Source organism: Salvelinus alpinus, chromosome 7 (assembly GCF_045679555.1).
Source record: "Salvelinus alpinus chromosome 7, SLU_Salpinus.1, whole genome shotgun sequence".
NCBI classification, from domain to species: Eukaryota; Metazoa; Chordata; class Actinopteri; order Salmoniformes; family Salmonidae; genus Salvelinus; species Salvelinus alpinus.
Window position 1 is genome coordinate 22,679,703 of NC_092092.1, and position 12,066 is coordinate 22,691,768.

Consider the following 12,066-nt stretch of genomic DNA (forward strand, 5'->3'; position numbering starts at 1 on the left):
TAGTGACCAATCTGCAGAGCTGCCTTCAGTACATGAGTCATCTCAATAAATGCCAACCTGTGTATGTATTTGACCCAGGTCTTCTAAGAACCATTTTCAGTCTGTATAACATTCAGTTTGGAATGTAAAGTTAATCTCTTTGCAGGTAGACAGAATGAAATCCTTTAAACTTGCCTCTGTCTCGCTTACGTAATTACCCTAAAATGTCAACATAAATCTTAATGTACAGGTCACTGCCAAAATAACGGAAACACTTGAGTAAATGAGCATTGCAAAGTATATTACAATTAGGTGCTTCCACACAGGTGTTGTTAATTATGCAATGAGTTAATTAAGCAATTAACATCCCGTGATGTATAAAATGCTAGGCGGGCCATTATTTTAGAAATCAAAAGGAAAAGGCGCAACACTCGCTCACCATTACATTTTTTTGTTTTATTTAAGCTAGGTTAAAAGATTAACGTTTTAGCCTTCATCTGAATAATCATCAGGATTATTCTGATGAAGGCCGAAACATGAATCTTTTAACCTTGCTTTTTTTTTGGTTGCACATCGACTGGCGTCGGTTGGTTGAGCGTCCGCCACTTCTTTCCACTGGTATTATTTTGGCTACCGTGGTTATGCCTGCATCCACAGGACACGAGTGGTCACTGAATGGTTTGATGAGCATGAAAACGATTGAAACCATATGCTGCGGCCGTCTAAATCACCAGATTTGAACCCAATTGAACACTTATAGGAGATTCTGGAGCAGCGCCTGAGACAGCATTTTCCAGCACCATCAACAAAACAGCTGGTTATGGTATTTCTCATGGAAGAATGGTGGCGTATCCCTGCAATATAGTTCCAGACACTTGTAGAATCTATGCCGAAGTGCATTGAAGCTGTTCTGGTGGCCCAACACTCTATTCAGACACTTTATGTTGTTGTTTCCTTTATTTTGGCAGTTACATGTAGCAGCTGGGGAAACCTTATCCAGAAACACACAGTTCTTCATAAGTTTATAAAGTCTCCACCACTCCCTTCTGTGCATCTTGGAGGTGGAACAAAACCCTTAGTACCTTAATCAATCACATAAATATCACTTTCAACCCAGTCTGAATTATGTACAGGTACTAACTAGTAGACAGTCAGTCACTTTGATGTCATCATCTGAGCCTGGTCATCATGACAACAGTCACTTTGCATGTCACTTCCCTTGCTAGGGAAGAAAGTGTGATGTATATACAATATTCGCTAGTATTGGTGCATTTGTCTCCCCTGCTCCCCTCCCACTCCATGTCACCCCTCTGCTTTGCTCCGCTGTGTCACGCCTGTACACCTGAGTCGCTCAGGTCTCTGTGTCTCGCTCCAGCTGTGATGTCTTGTTGATGACAGTTGCTGGGATGAAGCTCCTCCGCGCCTCCTTTTGCAATCCCAGCTTCCAGTTCGTCACTCTCATCTTCACTATCGTCTTCTTCGAGTTCGACTGCAGCAGGGCCTCAGAGACCTTTCTGCTGGACTTCTTTATCATGTCCATTGTCTTCCACAAGGTCAGTCTGCGATGTGACCGGAGACTGGTATACACACTCCCAATGACAGACCTCTCACTACAATAAGATAGGAAAGGAATACAACTCACTATGACTGCGGTCCCCAAACTCCCTACAGTTGATTAACAAACATACCGTTTTTTCGGGGTCTATATGAAGCAGCGAACACCTGCCAGCTGCTCTGTATGTAGTGGCCCCTACTTTTGATTATATTGGATTTATTTTTAGGATCTGGTCTAAAAATAACTGGCTTTGCTGTCTGTCAGTGACTCACAGCAGGTCTTTGTTCCTCTACAGCTCAGTGATCTGCTTCACAAGCTCCACTTCATCATGGTCTATATCGCACCGTGGCAGATTGCATGGGGCAGCGCCTTCCACGCATTCGCTCAGCCCTTCGCTGTGCCTCGTATCCTTTGGTTTTGACATGTGTAGGAACTACACAAGCTTGCGCATATGTTTTGACGTTGCTCTGACTGAAACTGTAATGTAACTGCGAATTTGACAGAAGATATGTGAGTGTGGTAAACCTGTTGTCTCCAATTTAATTGATACCTGGTGGATTTTCCTTGGTTGTGGTGATTCTCCTTCATGATGCAGCTCAGACTCAGCCATGTTGCTGCTGCAAACATTTGTGACGACTCTGTTCTACACCCCTCTCAGCCCCTTCTTGGGCAGTGCCATCTTCGTCACCTCCTACCCACGGCCCGTCAAGTTCTGGGAGAGGAACTACAAGTAATGGCCTTTCACCGACCACAGCATGAGATAAAGCACCATGAAATATGCATGCACCCCTTAAAGCACCACGGTGTGTCGGCCGCACCCCAGGGCATTCAGCCTTAGAGATGGGACGTGGGAAAGTCCATTATGAATAAAGAAGGGGACAAGGGACATCCGACTCAATTTGAGTCTATGACCAAACCATTGAGTTAGGTCGCTGTCAATAATTATTCATTTGGTGAAAGTTCATTGTTAGTCACTCACATCTGTTTCATCTGTTTTTAATGTGCTCAGAAAATATGCAAGTGGTGAATTATATGGCCTCCTAGAGCCCCTGTTGACATCCATATAAGGACATTTCTTTCTCAGAGATGATGTCATGCACTCAGCTGACTGAGCCGTGTGTTAGTGCTATCCTGGATCCTTGGGATCCTTAAACCCTAACCACTACCCTTACCCTAACCTTAACCTTAACCCTTACCTTAACCATTTTAAATGTAAACTTCAAGGGGGTAGGAACGTCCCAAAGATTCCGGATAGCAAGGACCCTGAGCTAAGTGCTCTAGGCTAGGGGTATACAAGCAGAGTATAGAGACCACTAAAGATTATGGATAAAATAAGTCTTACTCAAGACGTTTACCACTGAAAAGAATTGTCACAGTTCCGGTCTGCTTAAGGGATGTCTCTCCCATTGCGATAGCAACTGGGTCTGGTCTGCTTAGTTCATTGACTGTATATGAACCAGAAAAAAGGATCGAGTGAGATGTCTCGCTTCCTTTTCCGTCTCTAACTCCACTCCAGTCACTGAGTTATTGATGAGGATATATGTAATTAATTTAACACACAGAAAAGGTCCTAAAAATAAACCAGAATTAGACAATGTTTACCTTATTTTACTGTCTCCCTAATCTATGGTTTTGTACCATTTTGCAGCACCAAACGCATTGACAACTCTAATAGCAGACTGGTATCTCAGGTTGATAAAGAGACAGGTAACCTATTAAGTTTATTGAATAAATATCAACATGTTTTTTCCCCTAATTAACGTTAAAATAATAATCTGAATTAGAATTTCTCAACTCTACAAAGACCTTCTCATGGTTAATACATGTTGGTTTGTTGGTGATGTCAGTCAGTGTATTTTACATAAGCCTTTATTCCCCCAGGATGCGATGACAACAACCTGAACTCCATCTTCTATGAGTATCTGACACGCTCTCTGCAGCACTCTCTGTGTGGTGACCTGATGCTGGGCCGCTGGGGGAACTACAGCTCTGGAGACTGCTTCATCCTGGCCTCTGACTACCTCAACGCCTTCGTTCACCTCATTGAGATCGGCAATGGTCTGGTCACCTTCCAGCTCCGAGGCCTGGAGTTCAGAGGTCAGATACTGACTAATATTCAGCAACACAGTGAGGAGCACTATACCACACCCAGAACCATATAGATCTATATACATATAGATACTCTGTGGCTCTGATCACACTCTACTGATATGGGAAATATCTTGACTGTTTTGAATGTTACATGTTTGATATGTTTCATTTAATTCTGAAGTTATTCAATTTTTATCTGAAATTGTTTTCTAATAATCCTTAACCTTACATCTCGACCACAGATTTAAAATCACCATTAACATGATGGTCTGTGCTCCTTCTCCTCCTCCCCAGGTACATACTGCCAGCAGAGGGAGGTAGAGGCCATCACTGAGGGGGTGGAGGAGGATGATGCCTGTTGCTGCTGTGAGCCGGGCCACCTGCCCCACATCCTGTCCTGCAACGCGGCCTTCAACCTGCGATGGCTGGCCTGGGAGGTCACCACCACCAAGTACCTGCTGGAGGGCTACAGCATCAGCGAGAACAATGCTGCCACCATGCTGCAGGTGTACGACCTGCGCAAACTGCTCATCACCTACTATCTGAAGGTTGTAGACATTTTTACTTCTTATGGAAATGTAACAGACAATAAAGGTTTTTGAATTTGCATTTAACCTATGATCTAAGCAGTATTATAAACTGGGTGGTTTGAGCCCTGAATGTTGATTGGCTGAAAGATGTAGTATGTCACAACGTATACCACGTGTATGACACAAATTACTTGTTTACAGTTCTAATTATGTTGGTAACCAGATTATAATAGCGATAAGGCACCTCAGGGGTTTGTGGTATATCGCCAATATACCACGGCTAATGGCTGTATCCAGGCACTCTGTGTTGCGTCGTGGATAAGAACAGCCCTTAGCCGTGGTATATTGACCATATGCCACTCCCCCTAGGCCTTATTGCTCAATTATATTATTTAAAAAAAAAAACTTTCAGCATCTTTGTAATTCATTACCGGTTTTATTTCATAAGCAGTTAAATACGTTTCATCCCACGGTAAGTCTGAGCTTGGTCTTATGCAAGCAAAAGGGAGTAGACCATAAAATCATCAATCTTCTGTTATTATTCCCTTTTGTTTCACCTCTAGAGCATAATCTACTACCTGATCCACTCTCTGAAGCTACAGACGTGGATCAAGGATTCCTCTATCACGGAGGCTCTGGTGTCTTACACCAAGTGGCACCACATAGAGAGAGACCCGGCCGTGTTCAGCGTTAAGATAGACGAAGACTACGTCCATTGCCTCCAGGGCGTCACCAGGGCTAGCTTCTGTAACGTCTATCTGGAGTGGATCCAGTACTGTGCCAACAAAATGGAGGAGGTAAGTAGAGATGTCAGATTGCAATGAACAGTACAATCATGCATGTAGTCAGGAAAAACTCCAGGCCCTAGTCTAGTTAATTTTTCCTGATAAGGTCATGTGGTCAAGAAAAACTCCAGGGCCTTATCATGACATGCAGTATGACCCCATGTTGTACAGTTTGGTTTCCTTGCTGCTGGTCATTTCAGTGGATGTGAACAATGAGAACCTTTGACCTTTGTGCTTTGCCAGCCTGTGGACTGTGACGAGGACTCCCCTCTAGTCACTCTGTGCTATGCCTTGTCTGTGCTGGGCAGGAGATCATTGGGGACAGCATCTCACAACATGTCCAACAGGTAAACCTTCCATTGCTGTCAAATATTCATTCCTTTCATGTTAAATATGGGATTTATTACCCTCCAGGCATGGACGGTAAAAACACATCAATCTACACTAAGCTGTAGTTCCATTGAGATTCCATAAGGGGGCAGCTACGGCTCTCGTGTGGTCAGGTGCCACAAAGAGGGACCTCGGAAAATTACAATTGGCTCAGAACAGGGCAGCACGGCTGGCGCTTAAATGTACACGGAGAGCTAACATTAATAATATGTACAGTATATCACAAAAGTGAGTACACCCCTCACATTTTTGTAAATATTTGAGTATATCTTTTCATGTGACAACACTGAAGAAATGACACTTTGCTACAATGTAAAGTAGTGAGTGTACAGCTTGTATAACAGTGTAAATTTGCTGTCCCCTCAAAATAACTCAACACACAGCCATTAATGTCTAAACCGCTGGCAACAAAAGTGAGTACACCCCTAAGTGAAAATGTCCAAATTGGGCCCAATTAGCCATTTTCCCTCCCCGGTGTCATGTGACTCATTAGTGTTACAAGGTGTCAGGTGTGAATGGGGAGCAGGTGTGTTAACTTTGGTGTCATCGCTCTCACACTCCCTCATACTGACTGGTCACTGTAAGTTCAACATGGCACCTCATGGCAAAGAACTCTCTGAGGATCTGAAAAAAAGAATTGTTGCTCTACATAAAGATGGCCTGGGCTATAAGAAGATTGCCAAGACCCTGAAACTGAGCTGCAGCACGGTGGCCAAGACCATACAGCGGTTTAACTGGACAGGTTCCACTCAGAACAGGCCTCGCCATGGTCGACCAAAGAAGTTGAGTGCACGTGCTCAGCGTCATATCCAGAGGTTTTCTTTGGGAAATAGACGAATGAGTGCTGCCAGCATTGCTGCAGAGGTTGAAGGGGTGGGGGGTCAGCCTGTCAGTGCTCAGACCATACGCAGTACACTGCATCAAATTGGTCTGCATGGCTGTCGTCCCAGAAGGAAGCCTCTTCTAAAGATGATGCGCAAGAAAGCCCGCAAACAGTTTGCTGAAGACAAGCAGACTAAGGACATGGATTACTGGAACCATGTCCTGTGGTCTGATGAGTCCAAGATAAACTTATTTGGTTCAGATGGTGTCAAGCGTGTGTGGCGGCAACCAGGTGAGGAGTACAAAGACAAGTGTGTCTTGCCTACAGTCAAGCATGGTGGTGGGAGTGTCATGGTCTGGGGCTGCATGAGTGCTGCCGGCACTGGGGAGCTACAGTTCATTGAGGGAACCATGAATGCCAACATGTACTGTGACATACTGAAGCAGAGCATGATCCCCTCCCTTCGGAGACTGGGCCGCAGGGCAGTATTCCAACATGATAACGACCCCAAACACACCTCCAAGACGACCACTGCCTTGCTAAAGAAGCTGAGGGTAAAGGTGATGGACTGGCCAAGCATGTCTCCAGACCTAAACCCTATTGAGCATCTGTGGGGCATCCTCAAATGGAAGGTGGAGGAGTGCAAGGTCTCTAACATCCACCAGCTCCGTGATGTCGTCATGGAGGAGTGGAAGAGGACTCCAGTGGCAACCTGTGAAGCTCTGGTGAACTCCATGCCCAAGAGGGTTAAGGCAGTGCTGGAAAATGATGGTGGCCACACAAAATATTGACACTTTGGGCCCAATTTTGACATTTTCACTTAGGGGTGTACTCACTTTTGTTGCCAGCGGTTTAGACATTAATGGCTGTGTGTTGAGTTATTTTGAGGGGACAGCAAATTTACACTGTTATACAAGCTGTACACTCACTACTTTACATTGTAGCAAAGTGTCCTTTCTTCAGTGTTGTCACATGAAAAGATATACTCAAATATTTACAAAAATGTGAGGGGTGTACTCACTTTTGTGATATACTGTATGTAAATCTTTCACGGCTCAAGATGGAGAAGAGATTGACTTCATCGCTACTTGTTTTTGTAAGAAGTATTGACATGCTGAATGCACCAAGGTGTCTGTTTAAACTACTAGCACCCAGCTCGGACACCCATGCATACCCCACAAGACATGCCACCAGAGGTCTCTTCACAATCCCCAAATCAAGAACAGACTATGGGAGGCGCACAGTACTACATAGAGCCATGACTACATGGAACTCTATTCCACATCAGGTAACTGATGCAAGTAGTAGAATCAGATTTTAAAAACTGATACAAATACACCTTATGGAACCGCGGGGACTGTGAAGAGACACACACACAGGTACAGACACACCCATACGCACACACACGCTAGCACACGCACTCTACACACACGTACATTGTAATATTGTTGTCTGGTGGTTTTATCCATTTTGTGTTGTAGATATGTAGTGGTGTATTTATGTTATATGATGTACTGTTTTATCTTTTGTTTTATGTGTGATGTAAGTGCCTTAATGTGTTTGGACCCCAGGAAGATAAATACCGATACAGTTGAAGTCGGAAGTTTACATACACCTCAGCCAAATACATATAAACTCAGTTTTTCACAATTCTTGACATTTCATCCTTGTAAAAATTTCCTGTCTTAGGTCAGTTAGGATCACCACTTTATTTTAAGAATGTGAAATGTCAGAATAATAGAAGAGAGAATGATTTATTTCATCTTAAATTTTTTTCAGCAAATTCCCAGTGGGTAAGACGTTTACATACACTCAATTAGTATTTGGTAGCATTGCTTTTAAATTGTTTAACTTGGGTCAAACGTTTTGGGGAGCCTTCCACAAGCTTCCCACAATGAGTTGGGTGAATTTGGCCCATTCCTCCTGACAGAGCTGGTGTAACTGAGTCAGGTTTGTAGGCCTCCTTGCTCACCCATGCTTTTTCAGTTCTGCCCACAAATTGTCTATAGGATTGAGGTCAGGGCTTTGTGATGGCCACTCCAATACCTTGATATAGATACTTTTGTACCTGTTTTCTCCAGCATCTTCACAAGGTTCTTAGCTGTTGTTCTGGGATTGATTTGCACTTTTCGCACCAAAGTACGTTCATCTCTAGGAGACAGAACGCGTCTCCTTCCTGAGCAGTATGACGACTGAGTGGTCCCATGGTGTTTATGCTTGCGTACTATTGTTTGTACAGATGAACGTGGTACCTTCAGGCATTTGGAAATTGCTCCCAAGGATGAACCAGACTTGTGGAGGTCTACAATTATTTTTCTGAGGTCTTGGCTGATTTCTTTTGATTTTCCCATGATGTCAAGCAAAGAGGCACTGAGTTTGAAGGTAGGCTTGAAATACATCCACAGGTACACCTCCAATTGACTCAAATGATGTCAATTAGCCTATCAGAAGCTTCTAAAGCCATGACATCATTTTCTGGACTTTTCCAAGCTGTTTAAAGGCACAGTCAACTTAGCGTACGTAAACTTCTGACCCACTGGAATTGTGATACAGTGAATTATAAGTGAAATAATCTGTCTGTAAACAATTGTTGGAAAAATTACTTGTGTCATGCACAAAGCAGATGTCCTAACCGACTTGCCAAAACTATAGTTTGTTAACAAAAAATTGGGGAGTGGTTGAAAAACGAGTTTTAATGACAACCTAAGTGTATATAAACTTCCAACTTCAACTGTACAAATACACTGTAGTATCACAGTGTACGCAAGTCTCTTTAAACTCTAACCCTCTGTTTGCTGTAATGTGATTAAAAAAGACAATGCTCCCTTTCTCTGTCTCTCTAACTCAGTTTGGAGTCCTTCTTGTATGGGTTCAACACTCTGTTCAAAGGAGACTTCCGTATCGCTACTAAAGATGAGTGGGTGTTCACGGATATGGATCTGCTGCAGAAAGTGGTGGCCCCAGGTGTGAGGATGAGTCTCAAACTCCATCAGGTATTCACAATAGCCTATCTTGAAGACAATAACATTTGCTCTCTTGTTCCCTTATTGAAGTAGAATATGTAGGTGACTGTACATTTAACCTTAACTCTTCCTGTGCATTCTCAGTGGACTGTACATGTATCTATTAACCATGGTATCTTGCTGTACAGTGCCTTCAGAAAGTATTCACACCCCTTGACTTTTTCCAAATGTTGTTGAGTTAAACTGAATTTAAAATTGATTAAATGGCCTACACATAATACCCCATAATGTCAACATGGAATTATGTTTTTACAAATGTTTACAAATTAATTAAAAATGAAAAGCGTAAATGTCTTGAGTCAATAAGTATTCAACTCCTTTGTTATGGCAAGCCTAAATATGTTCAGGAGTAAAAATGTGCTTAGCAAGTCACATAATAAGTTGCATGGACTGTGTGCACTAATAGTGTTTGACATGATTTTTGAATGACTACCTCATCTCTGTACCCCACACATACAATGGTCTGTAAGGTCCCTCAGTTGAGCAGTGAATTTCAAACACAGATTCAACCACAAAGACCAAATAGATTTTCCAATGCCTAGCAAAGAGGGGTACCTATTTGTAGATTGTAAAAATATATATATTTATATATCCCTTTGAGCATGGTGAAGTTATTCATTTCACTTTGGATGGTGAATCAATACACCCAGTCACTACAAAGATACAGGCGTCCTCCCTAATTCAGTTGCCAGAGAGGAAGGAAACCGCTCAGGGATTTCATCATGAGTGAATTTAAAATTGTTACAGAGTTTAATGGCTGCGATAGTAGAACACTGAGGATTGATCAACAACATTGTAGTTACTCCACAATACTAACCCAAATGAAAAGAAGGAAGCCTGTACAGAATAAAAAATATTCCAAAACATGCATCCTGTTTGTCCTGAATACAAACTGTTATGTTTTTGGCAAATCTAATACAACATACAGTATTACTGAGTACCACTCTCCATATTTTCAAGCATAGTGTGGCTGCATCATGTTATGGGTTTTCTGGTAATCGTTAAGGACTGGGGAGTTTTTCAGGATAAAAAAGACGGAATGGCGCTAAGCACCAAATCTACACTGGAGTTTCTTACCAAGAAGACAGTAAATGTTACTGAGTGGCCGAGTTAGTTTTTACTTAAATCTACTTGAAAATCTAAGATCTGAACATGGTTGTCTAGCAATGATCAACAACCAATATGACAAAGATTGAAGATATTTGAAAATAATAATGGGCAAATGTTGCGCAATCCATGTGTGGAAAGCTCTTAGAGACTTACTCGCAGCTGTAATCACTGCCAAAGGTGATTCTAACATCTATTAAAATATATATATTTAACCAGGCAAGTCAGTAAAGAACAAATTCTTATTTACAATGACGGCCTACCCCGGCCAACTTGTGCGCCACCCTATAGGACTCCCAATCACGGCCGGATGTGATGCAGCCTGGTTTTGAAACCAGGTACTGCAGTGATGCCTCTTGCATTGAGATTCAGTGTCTTAGACCACTGCGCCACTCTATTGACTCAGGGGGTTGAATACTTATATATCTAATAAATGTTTCATATATTTTTTTTTCAAATGTTTGAATTTTTCTTCCACTTTAACATTACAGAATATTTTGTGTAGATTGTTGACAAAAACATTAAATTAAATCAATTTTAATCCCACTTCACTTTGTAACACAAAAAAATGTGGAAAAAGTCTAGGGGTGTGAATACTTTCTGAAGGCACTTTACAGTAGAGCTGCAAAGATTGATTTATTTAGGCTAGGATGCAATCAAAGACGCATTGTCGATAAGTGCACTGACTGCACTTTGCTTTTAAAGGTTATTTACCCTTGAGCTGACATCTGCAGCATTTACTGTGAATGTGATTCCCGCAAATGTCAAGAGAAATTGCCTTTAAAATGAGCAATTCACGGGTAAATAGGCGGATGTCGGCTCCAGTGCAAATTGCGCTATAAAAGTTTTCGACAATGCTCTGTTAATTGAATCCTGTCCTTTAAGTGGTTCAGTAAATCCCTGAAATAAAGCTTTTACTTATGGCGGTTCTACTTACTGCTCTGTTCCTTGGTTGTTCTCAGGACCACTTCACATGTCTGGAGGAGACAGAGGAGCCAGCCATCTTGTACGAGGCCATTAGTAACTACAAGACCAGTCTGGTGATCTGCCATGAAAGCGACCCAGCCTGGAGGAAGGCGGTTCTGTCCAGCCGGGACACTCTTCTCACACTGAGACACATGGTGGATGACGGCACGGACGAGTACAAGATCATCATGCTCTACAAACGCCACCTCAGCTTCAAGGTCATTAAGGTGGGTGTGGGATGAATGGTGTAGGGTGTAGTTGCCCCTATACACTGATCTTGGGTCAGTTTAGCATTTTCCCCACCAATGGTTAAAAAACTTTACCCCAGATTGGAATGAACAGTTGTGCTGAACACATGATGAATTCCAAGCCCCTATTCTGTAGCCACTTCTGTAGATCAGTGAGGAGTGTATAATGTAAGCAATATGGCAGTTTTTCTACCAACCAAAAGACAAGATGAAGCTATTACGATATTGCTTACATCTATCCAGTGCTTTCAGATCTATAGAAGTGCCTATGGTATTATAGTTCAAACTGGAATTATTCAGAATTGCTGTCTATTCAAGCTGTGTGAAGCTGTCTGGAACATGAGATTACTCTGATGTGCCTTCAAAAATTATTCACACCCCTTGACTTTTTCCACATTTTATGGTGTTACAAAGTGGGATTAAAATGTATTTAATTGTCTTTTCTTGTCAACAATCTACACAAAATACTCTAATGTCAAAGTGGAAGAAAAATGATAAATTATGTATTTAAAAAAATAAAAAATAAAAAAAATATGAAGAAAAAATACTAGTATATCTTGATTAGATAA

General features: G+C 42.1%; 1 protein-coding gene across 2 annotated transcripts in view; it reads left to right on the forward strand.

Moving 5' to 3' along the window:
* Positions 1 to 12,066, forward strand: part of pcnx2 (pecanex 2) — a 29,115-nt gene that overhangs the window by 12,583 nt on the left and 4,466 nt on the right. For both annotated transcript variants that reach the window (XM_071409449.1, XM_071409450.1), the window contains exons 21-30: positions 1,355 to 1,532; positions 1,830 to 1,938; positions 2,135 to 2,264; positions 3,183 to 3,241; positions 3,416 to 3,631; positions 3,920 to 4,173; positions 4,719 to 4,952; positions 5,184 to 5,287; positions 9,002 to 9,146; positions 11,246 to 11,476. In XM_071409449.1, coding sequence (XP_071265550.1) covers positions 1,355 to 1,532; positions 1,830 to 1,938; positions 2,135 to 2,264; positions 3,183 to 3,241; positions 3,416 to 3,631; positions 3,920 to 4,173; positions 4,719 to 4,952; positions 5,184 to 5,287; positions 9,002 to 9,146; positions 11,246 to 11,476 — 1,660 coding nt within the window. The remainder of the gene's footprint in view (positions 1 to 1,354; positions 1,533 to 1,829; positions 1,939 to 2,134; positions 2,265 to 3,182; positions 3,242 to 3,415; positions 3,632 to 3,919; positions 4,174 to 4,718; positions 4,953 to 5,183; positions 5,288 to 9,001; positions 9,147 to 11,245; positions 11,477 to 12,066) is intronic.